This window comes from Aptenodytes patagonicus, chromosome 7, assembly GCF_965638725.1.
Source record: "Aptenodytes patagonicus chromosome 7, bAptPat1.pri.cur, whole genome shotgun sequence".
NCBI classification, from domain to species: domain Eukaryota; kingdom Metazoa; phylum Chordata; class Aves; order Sphenisciformes; family Spheniscidae; genus Aptenodytes; species Aptenodytes patagonicus.
Window position 1 is genome coordinate 53,159,016 of NC_134955.1, and position 22,819 is coordinate 53,181,834.

Genomic DNA, 22,819 nt, shown 5'->3' on the forward strand with positions numbered 1-22,819 from the left:
AAGGTGACCTGACCGGGGAGTGGAGGAGGAGAGGATGGGCTCTTGCATTGTACGGAGCAATGCTGAAATGGATTTCCAGATGAAAAACTGCAAATTGCATTATTCTTTTATAGAATTTTCCAATACCTTCATTAGCTGTCCCTTTCAGAAATAGCTGCCGCCACGAAGCTATTTTCCTTTTCGGTGTGGGATGAGGAGAGAACAATTTGTAAGGGCAGCAGAAAACTAGTACTGCCGCCGTTGCTGAGTTTCAACAGCTTTGATGTTGTGTAACCTACTGCACAATGGTTCGCGTAAGGCAAGCTGCCCGTTTTTCTCTGCTAGAAAGAAAAAGTGAATAAACCAAGCCACAGCGCTAAAAGTGTGTGCATTTCGAAAGGGAATAATGGTTCTAATGCATTTACTTAGACTGTTATGTTAAGTGATCATTGTGGTCTTGAGTGTATTCTTATGTGAAATTTTACATTAAAAATGCATTAACTTTCTTCGCAAGTTAGTAATGCAGCTTTTCCATTACTTAATATAATATGCTGTATACCCATAACTGAACTAAAAAGCATATATGAAGCTTATCATTACCAGATACCGCTTTTTTTTTTAAAAAAAAAAAGAGCTATTTCGCACCTAAAAACACAGCACAATGATAAGTAGTAGCAAGTGAAGGAAGAATAGAGCAGAACTGTGGAAAGTACTACCCAACAGCACCAACATTTCACAGAAGTACAGAAAACCATTTTTTTTTCCATGCAATTTGTGCCCGTGTTCATGCTTGGAGTTTCTTTAGAAAGTGTATTTATTAAATTCCCAAAGAGTACAGTACAGAGCACGCCCTAGGTGTGACTGCTGTTTGAAAAATCATGCAGTTACCGAACATTTACAGCTCCATAGCTGAACATGACACATTCAGATTTTGAGTAATGTGTTGGAAAAAAGTATTTAACTGCTTTGCTTCTTGGGAAGAATAAATACCCTGGTTTTTACCTGCTGGGCATGGAAAGATCCCCCCCTCCTCCCCAGTCTCAAGAATTTGCAACTAAGTAAATAGAAAATTCACTTTCGGCAACGTAGTGCTTTGTATTGTAGGTCACCATAGTCACAGTAAAGCTGTGGTTAAGGTTGGCTGACCTCTCACAGCCACCACGTAAAGGTATTTATTTGGGGGTTGGGAGAGGGGGAGTTGGGTTAAGGGCTCCTGTGGAAAGAGAAAAAAAAGAAAAAGAAAAGGAGAGTAATGGCAAAAGCTAATGAATGAATAATCGGAGGACAGATACTACATGGAAAACTCCCCCCCCAAAGTCCTACAGAGGACTGATACTAAAATACCCCTGCTACCTCCCTTTTTCAGAACCCACCAATGCAGTACTTGTTTCACTGATCTACATGGTTTTTCCTTAAGCACTTGTCTCCTGACTCAGCCCCACTGAGACCAGCCGAAGATGGCACTAGCTTTACGCAAGCTGCAGTTACACACAATGATGGGACAGCAGCATCTGTCCCCCGCGAAAGAAGAATCCATCTGACGAAAAAGTGGCGAAGCATGAACGACGTTAATCCTCTAGTTTAAAACACTTGTTATGTTGGGGCCACTTAATAGTTAAGTGGGTACAACTAGCTTTCTTTTAAGAATGTAGAATGGTGTGAATCAGACACATCTTTACATCACTGGAATGAACATGACCCCAATAATCTTGGGGGTAACTTTAAGAAAAAAAAGCTCTCACACGACATCTGTGCCCAAACTGAGCAAGGTACGTGCTAGCAAGGGCAAAATCACTTTGTAGGGTCTTGAAGTCATCCCACAACAAGCAACAGAACCTCAGGAAACTCGTATTTTGGCTTTGGAAGAGAAATCCAAACACACCGAGCGATAGGAACGTACTGCCTCTCATGTCCCAGACTCAACTGTCCTCTCGCAGGTGGGGAAGCATCAGTTCAGCTATCTGCGCACAGATTTTCTGTTTCTTACCAGGAGTTGCTACAGGTGAAAGTCCAGTTCAGTTGTCTAAGCGGCACCCGTAATGAGTTTGGATTTTTTTTACATAAAGTTTACCTTCAGTCAATGATGTCCTTATTTTGTAATTGTTTATTCTGGGATAAAATCAAGAACTTTACTAATTTATTTCTACTCATATGTATTCACAGGCCCACATTACATTCACCTTCCCTGACTTACTATACCTACATTTGGAGGCCTAAGGCAAGGAACCACCAAAGGAAAATTCAGCTCATGGATGATTTGAACTGCTGTCTGCAGATACCCGTCTCCATCACACCTCGAGTTAAACGGGACAAATACAGGCCGTAGCTTTAACGTCTGTCATGTTAAATGTTGTGCACGTCTGGGAACAGAACCAAGAACTGGTGAATAACTTTTCAATAGGAGAGAAATGAAAGAGGCAGGAATTGATACAGGTTGGTTATGAAGGGTTGTCTAAAGTACAGGGTTTCTTTGGTTTAGTATTTTTTGTTTACAGAATGCATTTAAGCCCAGCTGCACAGGAAGCTAAGATACAGATAAATCAGAAGAGGCCTATTAAAACAACCCATGCTTGGTTTTTGTGGGAAAGATGAGTAGCATTTTAAAATACATCATTAAACTCTTTTACCTGAGCTCTCGGTACTACGTAGCATTTTTATATTTACAGTATCTTTGTTGCCAACACGCGCACACTGCCACAGCGGTTAATGTGTGTTAGCTGCTGTACCTCAGCACTGAACAGTGGCCCCATAGGTATGGGAGTGGAAAGAGCAATGAATGGGCGCAGCTGCATCTTCCCAAAAACAGAGCAAAGTTGCCTGCCGCCTTTCCAGTCCTTAAACTCCACCACCAGCCGCTGAACACTTCCCATTTGAAATAAGGTGTTTGCCAGAGAGTGGCACGACTCCCCGGCCACCACCCCCCACGTTGGTTCTTTGGTCCTGCCTTTGCCTATTCATGCGCCTTCCTTCCTCCGCTTTCCTTTCTCTCTCCTTTTCTCCGTGTTTATATTTACTGGTTTCCTGTTACTGTTTCCTCCACCCTATGTTCCATAACTTCAAAAAGAAGTGGAAATTATGAGAATTGCCTAATGTCATCGTGCTCAGACCTTACACTTTTTTTTGTTGTTTTGTTTTACACTAGGGGGGAAAAGAGAACACATGTTCCATGCCTCTTTTTCTCCCCCCCCCCCCCCCCCAAGAAAAAGTGAATTGGTTGGATTGCTGATTTAACAGTTAACAAAAAAATAGATCAAGGTTATGACTGGTATGCTGTTGGTAATCTGAGAAGGCAATGGTGAGTGGTTACCTGTTCTAGCATCAAGTAAACTGAAGAAAACCCCCCACCAAACCCACCCACCAATTTTTAGTTACTTATGAATGATTTTGGCAAGGAAACCTATTGTGGCTTTTATGCATATTATACATCTAAAACTATTCTCTTTTTCTGAAATGAGATATGCAGAGTTTAAGTCTGAAGTCAAAGTTAACTGAAGCGCAGAAGCTGCAGACAACCAAAGAGACAGGCTTGGTCTAACCACACCACAGTGACTGGTGTATGGAATGCGCAGTAGGCTTTGGCAAGCTCACCTATCTATCCATCCACATGAGCAAAAATCGAATGGTGCTATAAACTGTAGGAAAACAGAGCAGACTATAAGGAAGCATAAGAAAACCATGAGAACAAAAGAGTATGCAAATGCAATACAGCTAGTGATGTCACAACCACTGTCGCGGCAATTTATTTTGTGACTTGCAATCTTACTTCCCTTTCTGTAGAGACTAGAGGATGATTCACTTTGTCCAAAACACTGACCAGACAACATTTGTCTATAGCTTATGCTAATAGAATTTAAAAAAAAAAATTAAAGATTAAGGCGTGTCACATCCGTGACACTGATAATGAAATAGGGAAACATGTCACCTTGCCCATGTAAGGACTGTATTTGAAACCAAGATCCTTAGCTTGTCACACCACCGCGCCAGGCGCACCAAGTCCAATAAGGGATTCCAATGCACAGGCCTAGAGTGAAATCCATGTGCACGTGGAGACTTCAGCACTGTTGGGTGCAATCCAGAACGCAGGTGAGGTCTGCACAGGCAGACGCTCAGGGCTTGTTGAAAGAAGGGCACTGTTTGCCCTGGCAAACTTGCAAGCCAAATAGCGGGGTTTAGGCAGCAGCTGAGAGAAGAGGATCATGGTTTTAAACTAAGCCACCCCTGAATGCTATCGAAGTCCTGCTCTTGGTATTGAAGTTCTTTATTTTGATCTGATTTCCAGATCCAGGAGATAACTTGTCTGCAGTGTGTCTGTTTTCTGATGGCACAACTCCAGGTCAGCATTAACCTGACTTGTATGAAGTTCAGAGTTATTCTGAAATGAATCTTGCTAATATTGAAACCCTGATATCAAGCAAAGTCAGAAGTTACTCTGAATGAGTGCTTTCCTTCAACTGCCAACGACAAGTGATAAAGTAGCCTTAATTTTCTGAAATGCTTTCTTTATCTTTAGTTTTACACCATCTCTTGCCTTCCCTATCAAAATCAGGAAGTCATGTATGACAACTGTCTCCGTAAGAATAAAAAATTTAAGATTTCAAGTCTAAATGATTCAATACATTTGGCTAATTTGTTCTCTCTGTCCTAATCTCAACTGTGTTCCTCAGTTCCTGTGCTATGGCAATTTTCAGTTCTAAATGTGTTTATTTTTAATTTTTGTTTGCTCCTAGGAGCTTGATTTTCCTCCTCTTACTCTCTTTTTTCCAAGCACACTTAAATAGCTTTCAAGGGCACATTTATTTTTTTAAGTGAAATGTCATTTTGCTTTTATTGCATCAGTTCTCTAGTTTATTTCTTTTATTACAAAAAATATTGCTGACTTTAAAGATCCCACAGATGTATGTTTGCTGCTAGCCAGAAAAGGTGTTAGAAAGACAATTAAGCTAGAGAATGAAATCATCCACTATGAGTGAGCAAATTATACAAAGAACTTTTGCCTCCCCTTCTTGGTGCTGTATAATCACAGAAAAGGCTTCCTCCAGCTTCAGACAGAGCCCTCCTGCCCACATTTCTTCTCTCTGATGCTTCCAAAGGGAAGGCTGTCACTAGTCCCTCCACATTCCAGCTTCTTCCCTGACCTATCCTACGGGGTTATCTCATCCTCTGACTTTCCTGCTGAGCAACCAGTCACAAGCTCCCACTGCCTACAGAAACAGGCAGTCTGTTCCCGTATACACGTGCTTCAAGCACGAGTGGCAACAATTATCAAGTTCCACAGCAGCATTTCATGTAAACAGCAAATGAGGCACAGTAACAAGCACCATCACAGACAAAAGACCAAAAAAACTGCAAAGCTGCCATCTTTAACCATGCTTACAGCCAGCTGTTCTCTTCAGCAGAGAATCACAGCTTATCCTACAAAATACGCTCCAAATGGTCCTCAGGAAGAAAGCTGCAACTGAGGCTCTACTCACTCCTCAACGTTCATGACCGTTCCCAGCTGGCCGACCCCATTTTACCCAGCAAACCCCTGAGCAGTTTGCCAGGGAAAATACTAGCTACCAATACTGGCTGCAATAGGAGGAGCAAGGCTGGTAGTTTTGTTTTTAAAGAGCTCCTCAGCTTCCAGCTCCCACCCCAGCCCTTTACAGTAGCGGTGAGGTTTGGAAGAGGGTGAAGAAGCAGGGAGATCTGGAGGCTCAGACTTCTGCACTGCAGCTATCAGCCTTGCACCGCTGAGGGCAGGCCTGCTGCAGTTAGCCTGTCAGCTTCTCACTGGTACCCCACCGCTGGCGTGGCATTTGAGATTCCTCAGGGCAAAAGCACTAACAGGCAAATTACCAGTGGAGAGGCACAGCATTAACGAAGGGGGTGGGGGGAGGGAGGAGAGGAGTGACAGGGATCCAAGGAACAAACCTCTTGATAGTCCCCGTACCTCTCTCATTGGGTGGAGGCCTACAGAAGATCATGGGGCTGGGAGATACTGAGCCTAGGATTTTGAGGGGAAGACTCAGAGGCAGAAAAATTTGGACTTTGATCTGGCAGTCTGAGTGGGACAGGCTACAAGGGAGCTCTTAACAGCTATCCAACTTGAACCGATGAAAGGCAACTTTAAAATAGAGACAGGACAAATCTTACTTCAAGTCAAGAGGTCCTGCACAGATGTGTTTAATAAGGGATAGAATCACAGCTATAGCATACTGCAACTAATTTTTCTGGCACAGATAAGATTTAAATGCCAGATACTAATTTTCATATAAAACAGGCAGGCAGGCAACAAGGTTATGAGACAGATCAGGTCAAATCTCAATTCTCATATGCAATTCCCCTAAAGTAAAAAATGTTACTGGCAAGATCTCCCTGTACACTCATGACCAAATCCACAGAGTTTTTGCTCCTGTAGAATAGCAGCTGCATGACTGGCAAGACTTTGCAAAGAACCATCATGCCAAGAAACCTGATAATAGTTTAGTTCATCAACTTCTTTAAAATAAGTATTTGTTATAGCTTGATATATAAAATATATTATCTAAGACCGTTGGGTAACTAGCTTTGTATAGCACATAACAAGCATTTTTGGACCTAAGAGAGCACGGAAGTCTGGCTCATTAACTTTTCTCCCCCTTTTCTTCTATATGCAAGCCCTCCCATTCCCTCTATAACCACCATGCACACAAGATGCTTAGAAGAAGAGATGAGGTTTATTTCTTTTTTACTTTTATCTGGCATAAGAGAATGCAAGAGGTGAATAATACCAAAGCCTACTGACTGACCTAAACAAATGCCATTGTTAAAGCAATGCTGGCTTACGCAGAGGAAAAGAGCTTTACGTTCCAGCAGAATGTCATTATGAGAGTAGCGCTGATAATTAGTTACTTCTGTTCCCTTCGTGTTGCAGGAAAATTAACTGCACTGATTAAAAACCAGGTTCAGCCTGTAATGCATCTCTATGACATCATTTAGACAAACAGCTGATGAGATCTTCCTCGCTTGTACCCAAAACATAGCTTTGTTCAGGTTTTTGTTATCACTGGAATGTTTTTTTCAACTTAGAGTCTCAGTTATGTTGCAGGATAGAATAAATGCACTTATGCTAGAAGTGACAGCAGGTCCATTTAAAGAAGTGTATGATTGGACGTTTTTTACAATTGGGAGAGAAATCTGAGTAGAGACCTCTCCCAGGTAGTCCTAACTTTGTTAAAAAGTTCAAATGTACAAAATACAATGTTTGGAAAGTTAATATTCTCTCTGAATCCCCCCTGTGATGCTGAGAAAATAAAATCAATTCATATTGCTATGAAATTCTATTTTTGCAACTGGTGACATCCCAAGCTTTATCGATTATGAAGACTATAAAATCCTCACCCTAGTCCACATTTCCAGAGTAGAGGCTAAAAGCCCAGTCAAGTAACACAGCAATAATCTCTCTTCCACTGAGAATACTTTTATTCACAAGGCAAAAATTGGAGTTAGACTTTTAGGTTGTGGGCAAGGCACTCGCAAAGTGAGCAAATCTATTTTTGCTCACAGAACTAATTTAATGTTTAAGTGCAACAAAAACACTAAATTAGCCATGAAGATCATGCATATCCAACAGCTTTGACCAGACATGACTGTGACCCAGGCCTCTAAATACAGAAAAGTCCTAAGGAATCAGCTCTCTTTTTTTCTGCTTCACCAGATGATGTTTCCTTTTGACTAGTCATAGAAATATCATTTCCATTAGAATAATTAAACATTTATTAAAATACTATATATTTAAGAGTTAATATATGGTTTCTTTCAGTAATAAAATATGGAATACTCTGTTTTTCAATGATATTCAGCCCCCAAAACTTAAAGGAGAAACATTCATGCTGAAAATAGATCAATGTACAGCACTAGGTCAGAAATAACACCTCTTGATTAAAACCCCAGGATCTTACTGTGAAACTGTACATTGATTAACAATTCACTTTTTCCTTTTATGCACGTATTTCATTTTCAACATCTGGCAGTGAGTGAAATACCAACCCGGATTATCCGATACTGAAGCAAATCTAACAGCCTCAGTGTTATTTGTTACAGTCCATCCTTCTGACAGACTCTAGATACTTGTCTTCCAGAGACAGATTGCTCTGTGTCTCGGATCAGCACCATTTCCAACACATGCAGGGCACAGCAGAATGTCACATTGCAGTCCTGGGTATTTCATGTCTGGTACTTCATGCAGCGTCCTCTTTGCAAGTCTCCATGTCTCTCTCAATGAGGCATATGCACACATTTCCAAACAAATAAGCTGCATTTTCAAAAAGATATTAAATATGAGGTATAAAAGACTACAGTATTGTTAAAAGAAATGGCTAATAACAGTCAAAAGAAAAATTACAGTTAAAAATATGATGGTCTGAATACAGATGTAAACATATTTTAATTTATTAAATCTTAACTGTTCATATTAACATCTGGGCTATTTATTTTGTTGCAAATATCCATTTCTTTATATACAAACAGAAAAGAAAGTACACAGATAAAAAGATGAAGACTCTGAACTTGAGCTTTATACTGTTATGGACTGTCCATGTCCACTGCTGTGTACTTTTTGACAATAATGGAAAGGATACATACCTGCAGTCATCCCCTCCAGCACTGACCACGTATCTATCTCCACTTGTAAATCGAATATTAGTCAAGTGGGCAGAGTGACCTAAAAATCGTTTGTGTTTTGCCTGAAAAAAAACCAATAAAATGAGAGAGTCTAAATACTCTGTCCCCTCCGAGATCAAACGAGGTATGCATGTTTTTATCCACCTTTTTATTGCATCACATATTTATATCATCCAGAATGTTATATAGGTTTTCAAATGTGAAAGATCTCCTGAAGGAGAACTACTATCGAGCTCAACGCAGATTAAATTGTCACCAAATGAGGCAGCACCTGAAAATTGACAACAATGCTCAAGCTAACAGAATAAAATGAAATATATCTTGTCACATGATTAACCTCTAAATTTTGTGTAGAATTCCTAACCCTGAAAAAAATATTTTCATTATAAGTGTGCAAGCAGCTTACACTGTGCAGTCTCAAATCCTGAAAATTAACAGTGCTAGTATTAGCAAAAAATCTGTAAACTCTTCATCCATGGAAATACACAGATGGGACTAAAATTACTAGCTGTCTTCCTCATCTGTCAAATGGCGATTGGAAATGTGGATAAATAAAACTAAGGGCTTTGAGATTTTCAGTATGAAGGCACTACGCTAATACAGACTGGCAGACAATATAACACCCACAAGAGCTTATAGCAAGAGCTACTGCACAAAGTGTTAGGAAAACTTTGAGGTGAAGCATGTTTATGAGACTATAGAGCTAAAGTTACATAGATGTGTTAAAAAGCTACAAATTTAGAGTAGGAGATATTTCCATCATATGTCTTCTAGAGAAACAATACAAGACCATAATAGCAACAGTACTTTTTGTTGTAACGATGCAAAAACAAGTTCTTACAAATTTTTCAGGACATGGAAAGTCAAACAGTTTGACCATGCCAAAATCATCGCCTGTTACAAGATTGATTCCCGAGTGAGAGACACAGGCACAGTTTACATCAGCTTTTTCAGCATGCCTGGACCAGATTCCAATTACTTCATCCCCTAGAACACTGAAACAGAAGAGCAAGAGATTCTTTTGAAAACCATAGCAAAATCAACAGAGTAAGGAAATAGTAAGCAGCTCCCATATTGTAACTGGTTTTATAAAAATGTAATTTTCACATTTTATTCTTAAACATACACATCTCATATAGGTTTTACTCTGTAATTACTTTTTACATTATTCCATAATTGCTTCTGAAATTGATATTGATATTCAGTGATATAATTCCCAAAATAATGTGGCCCATGACAACACTAAAAAGCAGAGGTGAATCAACAGTATTAATACTGTCCAGTGAGGCATTTGCCAAGAAAATGAATAAAGAAAGGGCAATTAAAAATAGAATGTCACTGCATAAGCATTAGATGAATTAAGTTTCAGCTGTTGGGAAAAAAAAAAAAAATGTATATTCTCATTATAACTACGTTTTGTTGATTCTGTAACATTTTCATATCGATTAGATGAAAAGTTTCCTTGATTCCAGTGAAGATTCTTCATTAAAATCGGGGGGGGAAGAGAGAGAAATTGTCCTAAACAGAAAATGTAATTATCTTAAGACTCCAAAACAGACATTTATAGAAAAATTCCTTTGCAAAGCCTTGTGAAAAGTTGCTTTTTATTAATCTGTGCTTACAATATATATGCATACTTACAGGACTGCACAGAAACAAGCACTTTATCATTTGTTAATAGGTGAGTGATTTGGGAATTTTTCTGTGATTCTTTCCCCCCAAATCAGAGCACAGTACACTACATTCAAAAAGGAATGATTACTTCAGACATACTGAATTGGGTCAGTAAACACAGGTTTCTTGTTTTCATATCAAAATAAGGCACAGGAAATCAGATTTGCACAGAACATGAAATAAATTATTTAAATGTGAAATAAAAATAAAATATGTTATCATTCTTCATGTAATTTCTAAGTCTGTTTTGAATGAAATATAGTAACTTCAAGGCATTTAAAAGTACTTTTGTATACCTTTTAATATGCAAATGTTAATAGCAACTTTAATATACAAATACCATTAGTGTAATACTGTAAATAAAACTTGAATTATCAGTCTTGTATTGTCTTTTCATGTTTTGATATGTTTTAATTTTCCCTGTACTCTTATCCCCAAATCGCTATTTTGAAGTAAATAGTGCAGTATTCCAGGTAATCTGCACAGTGCAGTGAAAAACTACTGAGGCTCCTGGAGATACATAAAAGGAAGCTACAGATACACAATGAACAGAAAGGCACACATTAGAGAGAGCAGTTTTTATCAGATATCCTCACCGGTCAAACACCTCATGTTCTACTGAGGGAATCTGCTATGTACTTTCTTCTGCTGTACTGTACTTACCTGATCCTGTTGCCAAGAGCAGATGGGTGCATTAGAAGAAAATATCTGACTAAACGAAGGGATGAAATATGCTTTTAAACAATAGGTGCTTCTCCTGGAAGTTACAAGTGTTTTAACAGGTGTAAATGTGTGAATCATTTACCTTGTCCAAGTAGCCCACGTTATTCTGTCAATCACAGCCTGGTCCACAAGCTGTTTTCCTGAAGGCACTTCATAGACTTGCCTTTTGTAAGACCCAGTAGAGACCTTTGAGATGACCACAGAGAATTTAGAATACATGAACTTGTTTGAAAAGATGAAGAAACAATTCTAAAGCGCTTTGAAAAGCATTTTCTTGATAGTTATCTTTTACTCTGTAAGTAACTTATCTATATTAATAAAATTTGCTCAATTAATTGAAAATTCTCAAAAATTTATACAAGCATAAAGCAACAGTGAAAAAGCATAAGAAATCATCAATTTTGAAATGCCTAATTAAGAAAAAAAAATTGAAACATCTTGCATTCTGCAGATAATATTAACCGTCTCTATATATTGCGTGTTAGTATGTATGTGTGTATAAGTAAGGCAAAATAAACTCGTATCTTTAAAACAGACACAAAGGTATTCCTCTCAGCCTGCAGATGTTGGTCTGAAAGTGAGAGAAGCTTATTCCTCCTCTCAGATGCGAACAAAGTGTAGAAAGCAAAGTATGCCTACTTTATTTTGATTTTAAGAAATGTCCTGAGCCCTGTGGCTGGGAGTTGTAACACCATGATTTTGGTGCTGCTGCACAAAGGCCAGCACTGAAATGATGTGTAATGCTACCGTTCTGGCCAGGGATATGAAGAATTCACAGGTCTCTGGGGCTTCCAGAATGATAGACTGTACTCTTTTCTCTTTTAAGATAGCCCATCAGCATCACAGAGATAAAAAGGCAGGGAGACACGTTACAGTGATTTTGAAATCTGTTTCTCTTTTCTATGCTTATTTCTTGCATTTAATATCCAGGATAACTATTTTCATCATCCACTTATCACTACAACAAAGTAATAGTCTAGTGACAGTAACCTACTACATTTCATTACAAAATTTAGCAGCTGTCAAAGCAGAATACTTGCAGAGTATCTATCTTGAGTATGTCTTCCATTTAGTATCTTGAACAATTAATGACTGATACCTGGAGATAAGAGCTGTCTGCAGAGAAGTCCATCTGGATCACAAAACTTGGGATGTCTTTGCAATAGCTGACTCGATTCAGTGTGGGACCCAAAGTTAGATCATAAAAATCCACTGCATTCTCACTGGAACCGACTGCTAAGTAACGAGAATCTGGGCTAAACCTGAACAGATAGAAGGGTTTTATGAACACAGATCGGCACTAACAACAGATTCTAATATTGGAGAAGCACAGGCAAATTTGCATTTCAAGTATCTGCTATCCAGATCTGAAGAGGGAGGTAGAGTATTTTGTCTGCTAAGGAAAATAACTTTTGAAACAAATAAAATTTTCAGGGAACATAAATGCAGTAGAAGGTGGCAATAATTTTGGTACAGCTGTCACATATAAGTGAACTGGAAACATCTCTGGAATAACTCTGTTCATTATTTGATCTCATTACTCTCACAACTTTGTGACATGCCCCTGATGACTTTGACTCTCTAATGCTATACTTACAAGCTACAAACTAGAAAAATGAAATGCTGTAAATGAAGAAAAGCCAGACCTTCTAGATAAAATGTACTGAATAAAAAGGTGTGAAATAAAATCTTTCATCTGCCCAATGTATCTTTGCACAGTGGTTTATTTCCTCCACTTTTCCTTTCTAGTCTTGAAACTCAGTAGCTTCCTGAGCGGAACAAATTCCTTACAGCCCCTTTTGTATTACTAGGGAAGTTTGTTTATTTCTATTATCTCTGAGACATACGTTGGGACAGCTTTTTAATTCCAGCAAGCCCCTAACTCCAAGTGGGGTTCTCCTGCCTTCTTGCAGCAACATCCCTGTTTGCTCGTATTTCTCCCACTCACCCTGCTTTGCTCTCCAGAAGCTTCCCTGAGCTGATGACAATCAATTTATCTCACAGAAGGAACAGTCTTGTCCTCCATTCAGGAAACAGAAGCAAAATTTTACTTCTGCTAACTCCTTTCTAACAAAAAACATTAAAGAGCAAACTGACAGACAGACATTTCCATCCTCACTCACAATCCAGTCTTCATCTGTGAACTTCTGATCTCATTTTACCGCCTACACATCATCTCACCCTGCTCCTTTTCACACCTTCTCATCTGCCCCCCCCGCCCCCCTAATTAGGATGGTCTGTTCCTATTGTCCACTTACTTCCCGATTCACCCTTCATTTTAACTAACCCTTGGCAATATCATCTGACACTCCCCCTATGGTACTGCCTGTTTTTTGACTGATTGCTAGCTCTTATCTTCATGTACCTCCTCCTTCCTTTTTAGTCCTGGTATCAGAGTAATCACACAAACTCCACAATTCCCTCATCGATTCCAGATCTCTGAAATATCACTGCAATGCTCCTCAGAACATAAAATTTTATTTTTTAAAAATAATACAGATTTCTAGAATACTACAATAGACAAAGGCATTCTATTTTCTGACCTGATATCTTGAATAGCTGATCTTCTGTCCCTTTTTTTCCCCCAAATTTTTAGAGAAGTCACAAGCAAGATAATAAATTCTCCATTTTTCATGCCAATAGCTACCATATCGCCTTCTGGGCTGTAACAAACAGTACGAGCTGCGTGTCCTAAGCTGACTTTGTTCAGCATCTTCTGTGAAGAAATAAAAACCCAGAAGAGTAAATGTTTCTATTTGTTCATATTTAAAAAATACCTTATGCTAACAGTTTGCCACTATCAGATGGATTATTCTCAGAATACATTAAAAAACAAGTTTCAAGTCCTCAACACCACCACAAGTCTAGGATTTTTTTTTTTCCTAAACAACAACTATTCTCCAACACCTACCTTTTCAGCGATATCCCAGAGTCTTACTGTGCCATCTTCTGCAGCAGAAAGGAAAAAATCTCTGGACGGATGCGTTGCTAGGCCCCAGATTGGTCCATCCATGTGACCATTAATTAGAATGTTACATGCAGCATTTTTCTCTCCAACTTCGATTATTTCGGCATTTCTTGTCCCAACGAGAATCTTCCCCTTGAACAACAGGGAAAGAATTCTCTCTCATATAATACATTAACTACTCATGATGAACAGTAATAAAGATATAATCCAAAGCTATAGTTCTGTCAAGAAGGTTTGCTGAAATCAAGTAATCAAATAATCAAAGATAATTTATTTTTTAAACTCATCTATGATTTATTGAGGTACAAAGCTGTATATAAATCATGAAGCTAGTTGAGTTATTGCTTGTAAGTCAGATATTTGAAGTGTGAAAAGAATAGAAAAGAAATCTTTAGTTAGTCTTTAATAAAAATACATACAGAATATTATCTTAAGTAAGGCTAAGATCTCCCAAAGTAGATTTTTTTTTCTGCTGTTAAATCAGTTGTAGACACCTTCTAGCTCAGCCTTTAATTTCAAATACTAATGATAAGAGAAAGAGGAAGCAAACAATTTATCACATATTTAATGCTATAGATCAATCCACAAATTATAAGCTTTATTTTAAAGACATGATGCTTGCTTTACCTTGCCTCTACAAACAGAGCGAACGCAGTCCGTCATTTGTCCTGTCTCTAGTCTGAAGGCACGACATCGTTTCAGCTCTTGATCCCATAGCTTAACCGCTCCTCCTTCCTTTGATCTATCAAATCAGGAACAACCATGAGTATAATGGCTGGCACAAAAAAGACAATGTGTGAAAGAACTATATTATTTAATGTAATGTATTGTAAACGAGGCATTTAAGTATGTTTTAAATCATTAAAGATTCCATTTGTTTTTACTGAACAGGTGATGTTAGTATGCTGAGCCTCCTAGCTAAGCAAGAAATACTGATTCAAAGTCCTTGTCGTACTACTTTACAGACAAAGTTGAAAGATGGTCACTGCTAAGCTTAGTCTGAATTAGCAGCTCTTGGGGAATTTGTCTAGTCAAAGGAACAGTTAAGTGTGTGAACAAACTGCCATCTTAATAATAAGACAGGCAGAGATTATCAAAATATAGTTGAGGGAAACAGGAAAGAGATGTATTTTACTACTGTGAAATAAATGACAAAAGATTTTCACTTTTGTGAAAATTTCATTATTTTCACTGCTGTGAAATAAATGACAAAGATACAGGAGAAAAATCACACAATGTTAATTGCAGAAGATACCCAACTAATAAGTGTTAATCACGAAAGCACTAAGTATTTTCCACCCACTTTCAAGAGAACTGGTATTTCAGTAAAGAACACATTAAAATAAAAAAAGTTTCTAAAAGGGAGATAATGTTTAATGAAACAGTTATAAATCTGGCATTTCCAGTTGATATGTCTTCAGAGAGAAAAGAATCTCCCCCAACAGAAAATACAATGTTCCACAATATTGAGCTGCCAGTGTTACAACTTTGATTACTGAACGAACCCTGACAAAGAACTCCATAAAGTTTAATCACAATTACTGCTTTTGTATTATTATTACTAAAAGAAGTGAAATGAATTGTAAATCGTTAGCCCTTGCAACGCAATATTCTTTGCTTCCCCATAGCACTGTTTTGACATATGATTGGTCGTCATACTCAGCAAAAAGTTTTTATCAAAAGAGGCTGGTGAACTGCAATTAAGAAAGCCAAGGCAGAAACAAACATGCCATTTTCCTAAATGTAGAATTTGTTTTGTATACTTTCAATACTCCATTTTCCCACAGGAGACGAATTATTGTTTCTTACTGTTATTCATTACTGTTTCTTTCAGGTCAAATACTAATTATTAAGAGGCTTTGAAGCTAAGGTGGGAGAGAGAACATTCTCCAAATAAAATCACGGTGATGTTTTATAAAAACTAGAAGAAAATATTTCAAGCACAGGAATAAATAAGTTTTCAGCTGGGTCTGAATATCAGGCAGGATCTTTAAGGACTATTTAAGGAAAAGGTAGTAAGTGACCTGTGTCCTGCAAAATGGGGCACTATCATGCCATCAGATGGACTGTATTACAGCCGAAGCATTTTTTTTTCCTTCTATCATTAGCAAGGTGCTAAGAAAAAAATTAAAATGCTTGAAGAGATATTTTGCTTACAACCCCAGAAACAAAGGATGCTGCTGTACCTTAGATTTGAGAGAAGACAGTTTGCCTCTGCCTTCATAACTAAACAGATCCTTCCTTTAAAAGAAGCTGTGCATTACACTGTTATAATATTTATCATTCATTTATTTAATCACAGTTGTGCAAATTACTTGGGTTAACAACCTCAGTTCAACTTCAAAAAAAGAAGTAACCCACCAAGGACTAGGTAACTTTTTAATGCTTAAAGCTATATTTCAAACTAAAGGTTTTTGCCTTCTCTCAAAAATAATACTGTTGTGATAAATACCACTGAACCATTTAGTAAAATTACAAGGTGATTTCAAGGCTACTTTTGATTATACTAGTTCAGCCCTTTTCAGCTTAAGGAGGGAGAACTGTATCATCTCTTTGATAATTCATGTATTTGTACCTGACTGATGTAATGCAGTAGAATTCATAATACAGTGTAATTGATAATCCATTCACATAATTTATTTTACACTTGCCTATTATTTTTAACCAAAATAATGTAAAGTCGTCATAAAATCCCTGAAGAAGCTTGCACGTGTGCTATAGAAAGATGACTGTTATCTAGACGTTAAAATTATGAAGAACTACTTGTATAGCATTTAGATTCTGATTCATCCCCCTTGACTTTAGGTACTTAAGCAAGGCACCCAGGTCAGGATCCTACCCACTCTAGGCTTTCTCTTACAATCAATGGAAAAAAATAGGTACTTGAAGTTCATGTGGGCTTACCTGCACTTTGGAGGTGGTGGCTACTTTTTTTCCTACCAACTATTCAGGGATCCGAAAGTGATTACTCTTCTAGCTTTGATGTCTCAACTACCTAGTGTTAGATGGGATGAAGCCAAACCATTTTTAAAGAACACATGTGCATGCAGAAAAAAGAAAGAAGACGACTCACGGCCTTTCTTTGCCTCCTGTAACGATCAATCCATCTCTTAATGTGGTATACATTGTGAAAACAGGTCCATTGTGAGCTTTGGCCACAATTCGTATCAACACGTGATCTTTCCAAACACAAACATCTCCACTGATAGTACCTGTAAATGTCAAGTTATTCTGAAAAGGGGAAAAATATACTCATCATCTGATCCCGAGTAAGGCAGGAAGAAGAACATTCAGAAATAAAGATCATCACCCTTTGCTTTTAGGCTAGATTGCTTTTATTTGCTGCTGTAGAAGAGCAAATTGTGGAAGGGGTAATAAGAACCTGTAGGGACAATACAATGAGCTACTATATTATTTCTTGAAGTCTGAAAGATGCTTTCTTGTAGCTAATAGGCTCTGCACTGCAAGAAGAAAGGCAATGACTTAAACTTCAGCCATAGGGATATCTATGTTTCCAGCCCATCAGGTGTGGAAACTGTGGTAAAAAAGTAGAAAACCAAGAACAGTTTTGACATTTCACACAAACAGGCAATTTGCACCCCCATGCTATGTACATTATGCTTGCATTCATTTTTGTTGTTGGGTGAAGGTACTCACTGGATTATAGTAACCATTAGTTTACGAAGAAAAGTCTGACTTAACCCAGAACTAAAAGCTGCCTCCTCTTTACTTCTGCTTTCTGTTTTTGAAAGGTAATAAAATAAATTTAATTACCTCTGAAATTTAAAGGCAATTTATTAGGATACACTTAAAACCAACAGGAACTGGTTACTGAGCAAAACTGTTTTAGTAACTTACGTGAACAATCCTCAAATTCAGTATGATGTGTAATATTTTAGAGTACCAGGACGCATTTATAGATTTGGCAGGAACACTTTCCTTGACTGAGGTGGGTTGATGTTCTACATCCTTTTTTTAAAGGGGTGTGTGTGTGGGTGCCCTAATAAATGAGTAAATTAAAGAGGACTGGAAATGAACTTGGGAGCAGATCCTCCCTCTGATCGTCCTTACAGCATAACTGTTGGGCTGTTTCCAACCCCTCTTTAGGAGCACCTGAACTAGCTCCTTCTGACACAAAATCAAGGAAGAAAAGCACTCACAGAACTGCTCCCTACAGGAATTATGGAGAACACACCAGGTTTGGTTTTATTCAGTTTGCTCAGCTTTTTACAAAACCCCTGCAAGCTTTGCATCCTCCAACAACCTCATACCATACTCCAGGACATTCAGCATACGGCCTGATTTTCATGCTAAGAATCTGTCCCTCCATAAAAAAGTTCACAGGGTTTTTTCAAACCCCAGACTAATGCCTGGGCTATGCATCTCTAACAGTTATCGTTTGGAAGATACCTTATTGCTTTGTAGGACCCTCTCTTAAATCAGAGGTACCTGAGAGAGAGAGACACCACTCTGGAAGAGAGATAGTCTCATGTAAAATGAAACCACAGGCCAGTTACAATTTCAAAAAATCAAAATCAATAGTATAAATTCAGTCTGGACCCAACAGGCAGATCAGCAAGCAGGACAGTAACACAGTAACGCAATAAAAGAGAAGCACCACTTCACAAAGGAAATCTGTGGCTATCTGCCCAGCTGAAGAGATGAATGCTGCTCATACAGAGCAACTCCTGAAATGGCAAAGACATGGAACTTAGCAACAAGGCCCACATCTGTCAAAAAAAAAAACCAAAAAAAACCCAAAGCAAAACAAGACCCTACTGCAGTCGTCTAAGAGTCATAGATGTTAACGAACGCCCCAGGACAATGCTGCTCTCAGATCACCCATAAGTAGTAACACATACAGATTATAATATAATCACCCCTAGGTGGGCATAAAATTAGCCTCATTTATACTGTTTGGTTCCTGCAGTCTAGAGTCAGCTTTGTTTTACCTGAATTAAATACCAAGCAGCGTATTACCAGTCCAAAGAACCTATGTTTGTTTCTTTTCAAAACATACAAATCCATAATCTTTTTTCTTTTCTGTTCTAAAGAAAGCTGGTATTAGTTCTAACTAGCAGGCAAGTATTAGAAACGCTAAACTGAGTTTAATAAAACAACTGACATACTCATTAGCAAGTTATGAAAGTCTCATTGAACTGAATAAAGGCAGAAGAGTAAAAAATTTTTTGTTTGTATGCATTTTGAAATAGTTTGTTAAGGTACGTACCGCTCCAAAAGCTACAGATAGCATAGTTTGCATTCGGGCATCTTCTATGGAGCTCAGCATCCCTTTTTTACTGAGAAGAGCTCTTCCAGCCAATGTCCAGAACCTCACGTGTTTTACTCCCACAGAAACAAACTGGGTATCTGAATCTGGTCTGAATTCTGCTACAAATATACGCTGGTTATGACCAGCACGGCTGGCAATTTTGGCACCTGGCAAGAAGAAAATGGACATTTTGAATTCCCTGAGAAAAATATACATTTATGGTTAAAAAAAAAAAAAATTATGGAGAACGATGAGTCATCCAAGACCACACAGGTCGTGAAGAAAAGCACAAACTGCTCCTAAATTAAAACTAAATTAAGATGCAGGGAAAAAAAAAAAATCATTTAATAAGACCCAGTAGCAAAGTGTAGCACCTAATGAAGGTGCCATCTACTTATAATTTTCAATTTCCTCATGTTATAAAAGAATTAGGAGCTCGGATCCAAGTAAATTTCCATCTCCTCTTAAATTCCTACAACTGCTCTGAAAATCCCAAACTCTGGACAAATTACAAGAGACTAATGAATGACTTCTCTGCAAATTTTGTCCAAAGTTAGAAAACTTTCTTCTTCCTGCAGAAAATGCAAAAACTGACTTTGGTAATGCTTTTCCAGTCTCTTCAGAGGTGTTAAAAATCAGACATTTTGACCCATATGAAGATTCCTTGATCTGGATCCTTAGCTGCCATGCTGAATCTGTATCAACTCTTAAGAATGAGCACAGGCACGTTCTGACTGAAACGGCAGTGAACTGCTGCATGGGCTTTTACCACACATCATTCATACTACCTAAGATTGTATAAATACGCAATTTGACATTGTGTCCAGCTCCACAGGATCTAGCAGACAAACTGTGAAGGATCACTTTTTATTAACTTGATAGCTGATCTTTAAACTTCTGAGAGATACTAGCTGATCAACGGAAATCTCCAAAGAGAGAGGAAATAAACCCCTAAGACTAGAGAATCAGTTTCATAATCTGGGCATGGCTTTGCCAGACAGAAAGGAGATGAGGAAAGGAGCTGACCAAATTGCTTTAGCCTAAATCCTGAACTCGGATCAAAGCCAATCTGAAAACATGTAGTATAGCTTAAGACACCAATTACACAGCTGCATAGAGGAGCTGTACTGGCATCACATTCCTGCAATTTGCAGTTTTGGGGGGATAATTTTAGGAGTACAACAACCTAGTCAGTAATCAGTCTTTAGAGAAGAATAAGAACAGAAAAGAACAGCAAATTTCTTCTGGGAGCAAAAAAGATTTTTATAAAGAGTTTTTACCAAGCAGCAAAGAAATGACTGGGGGGGGGGGGGGGGGAGAATGAAGGCTACCATTTTCTTTAATTATTCTAACTGGAAATCAGTGAACTATCTTGATCTTTACACAACAGTTCCAAAGGAGATATATTTAGCAGTTATTAGAATTGGTAAGTACATTTATCTTACCTCTTCTTTACAGTGCATAGTGCATAGCATTTATTGTAACGATTTTTGATCTGCTGATATTTTTATGTTATAATTGCTCTTGACTCAAGCCAACATACCTCTAACAATATAAACACATTCTACAAAAACAATCACTTTCCTACCTTCCTGCCACTTCCAAATGGTAATTGTATGTTCGGGATCCAGCCCCACGGAGAGCAGCAGTTTGCCAGTGGCACTGAAACTGACTGAGCAAACGCCCTTTGAATGGTAGCACCGCAGTACCGACAGTGTCTGCTTGTTCATTGCATCCCACACATGAATAGAAGGAGCTGTAGCTACACAAATATAAAACATGTAATTAGTATACGTTTTGAAAATGTCTAATGATTTGCTTATTGAAGCAGTTAATATTTTTTAATAAGACAAATAAAATTGTTCTGGTCAGACGGAAAAAAGAAAATAAAGAAAAGAAAGGAGATTTTGGCCTCCCTTTGGAAACCAATTTACAGCAAACAGGATCATTAAGTAGGGCTAAGGAGTTGGCCGCATTACACTACTGGAGATGAAAACTTTGCTTAACCTGTTACTGGACTTCTGAAGCACAGCAGAAGCTCTGAAACCAAGCCATCTTCTCCTGTTTTTCTCCTAGTAAAACTTAGCTTAGCATGCTAACTCAAAAATCTTCATAAATATTGAGTAGATCATCAAGAATGTAATTTCTACGTGGGGCTTTTGGACAACTGATAGCTACAGAGAAATTAGTTTACAGTGCAAGGCCAAAATCTCCTTTTCTACAAAATGGCCATCTGTCTGAAATGCATGCTCTCTTAGGAGAACGTCAGCTGAATAATCAGCTTGCTTACTGATGTAGAAGAACTAGGGTATTTAATTTAGTTTGCATTGTTTAGACTGCAAGCTCTTTGCAGTAAGAACCATCTTTCCATGCTACTAATGTACATGATTATTTCTATTATGATGACAACTAGTTTTTTTCCGAACGCAATGCCTTCTCCAAAGATTTTGCAATCCATGTATAGTTTGCAATCTCTGAATAGCATCTAGGGCATTTCCAGGACAGTAAGATTATCTCTCAAACTTCTTTACTCTGATCTCTGCAGTGTGGGGGTTACCAGTTATTGTCGTAGACCCAGCTTCACATAAACTAAATTCTATTTCAGCTCCTTGCTTTGTGTTTCTAATCAGCTAAATCTAGTCCCTCAAAGGCACACATATGATGGGAAACAGTAGGCACAGGGACCTAGGTAAAATTTTAGCCACATGACACTAAGTTTTTGAGCACAATTCCACAGCTGTTCCAAAGCAGTCTTTAGAACAATCTTCCTAATTTCTTCTGTTTCCCTTTGGACTTTCCTCCCATGGCACCAACATGCCATTATCATCACCTTTTGAGAGGTACCTACAGCATAGTATAGACATGCCATTAAAACAGAAAGGGCAGGGGTTGGCAACAACTGGCATGTCTCAACATTTTCAGCAAACTCCTTGCTGTCCTTATAGAAAGCTGAGGGAAGGGAAAGCTTTATTATGGCTCTGAACTGTTTTTTCCTTTTCAGCACTCCCCTTGGAAAACTCTGTATTGCCCTTGGCCTGTGCACCTCCCCTGTAACCTTGGCCAAAATTTTTCTTTTGGGTGGCAAACGGAAACCTTCACCTAGATTTCATGAATAAGAACTGACAAAATCTTTCAGAGCAAGATTTACAGGACAGAGAACATGGACTCTTGAGTCCTCCTACTTGACAGTGTTCTTCTGAAAGACTCTGTCCTGACCTTGCATCCTGCTTGTGGAGTACTCCAGCTGCTCAACATCTGCTCTCACAAGAGAGATTTTGTAAGGTGTCATCTCCTTCTGGGAGAAGTTACATAAAGCTACCATGGGATGGCAGGACAAAAAATATCTTCAGTAAGATGAAGCAAATCTATACCAAGCCATTATGAAACTTAATTTGCCATTCCAGCCTATTACAAACATTACTGCTTCAAGAACCCCTGCATCACTGTAGACAACAGAAAAATGGAACTAGAAAAGCAGAAGTTATCAGTAAGAAAGGTGCCAAATAGCCATTGATAAATTTTAAGTGAAACTACGCAACTTTCTAATGAAGGCAGGCAGC

The 22,819-nt window shown here is 38.3% G+C and overlaps 1 protein-coding gene across 1 annotated transcript in view; it reads right to left on the reverse strand.

Annotated features, from left to right (window-relative positions):
* Positions 1 to 7,311: 7,311 nt before the first annotated feature.
* The window catches only part of EML5 (EMAP like 5), a 116,431-nt gene continuing 100,923 nt past the window's right edge, over positions 7,312 to 22,819 (reverse strand). Inside the window, exons 33-43 of the mRNA XM_076345251.1 lie at positions 20,848 to 21,021; positions 19,218 to 19,426; positions 17,061 to 17,218; positions 14,615 to 14,729; positions 13,931 to 14,119; positions 13,563 to 13,735; positions 12,119 to 12,281; positions 11,102 to 11,205; positions 9,464 to 9,617; positions 8,584 to 8,684; positions 7,312 to 8,254 (exon numbers count right to left, since the gene is read on the reverse strand). Coding sequence (XP_076201366.1) covers positions 8,218 to 8,254; positions 8,584 to 8,684; positions 9,464 to 9,617; positions 11,102 to 11,205; positions 12,119 to 12,281; positions 13,563 to 13,735; positions 13,931 to 14,119; positions 14,615 to 14,729; positions 17,061 to 17,218; positions 19,218 to 19,426; positions 20,848 to 21,021 — 1,577 coding nt within the window. The 3' untranslated portion in view covers positions 7,312 to 8,217. The remainder of the gene's footprint in view (positions 8,255 to 8,583; positions 8,685 to 9,463; positions 9,618 to 11,101; positions 11,206 to 12,118; positions 12,282 to 13,562; positions 13,736 to 13,930; positions 14,120 to 14,614; positions 14,730 to 17,060; positions 17,219 to 19,217; positions 19,427 to 20,847; positions 21,022 to 22,819) is intronic.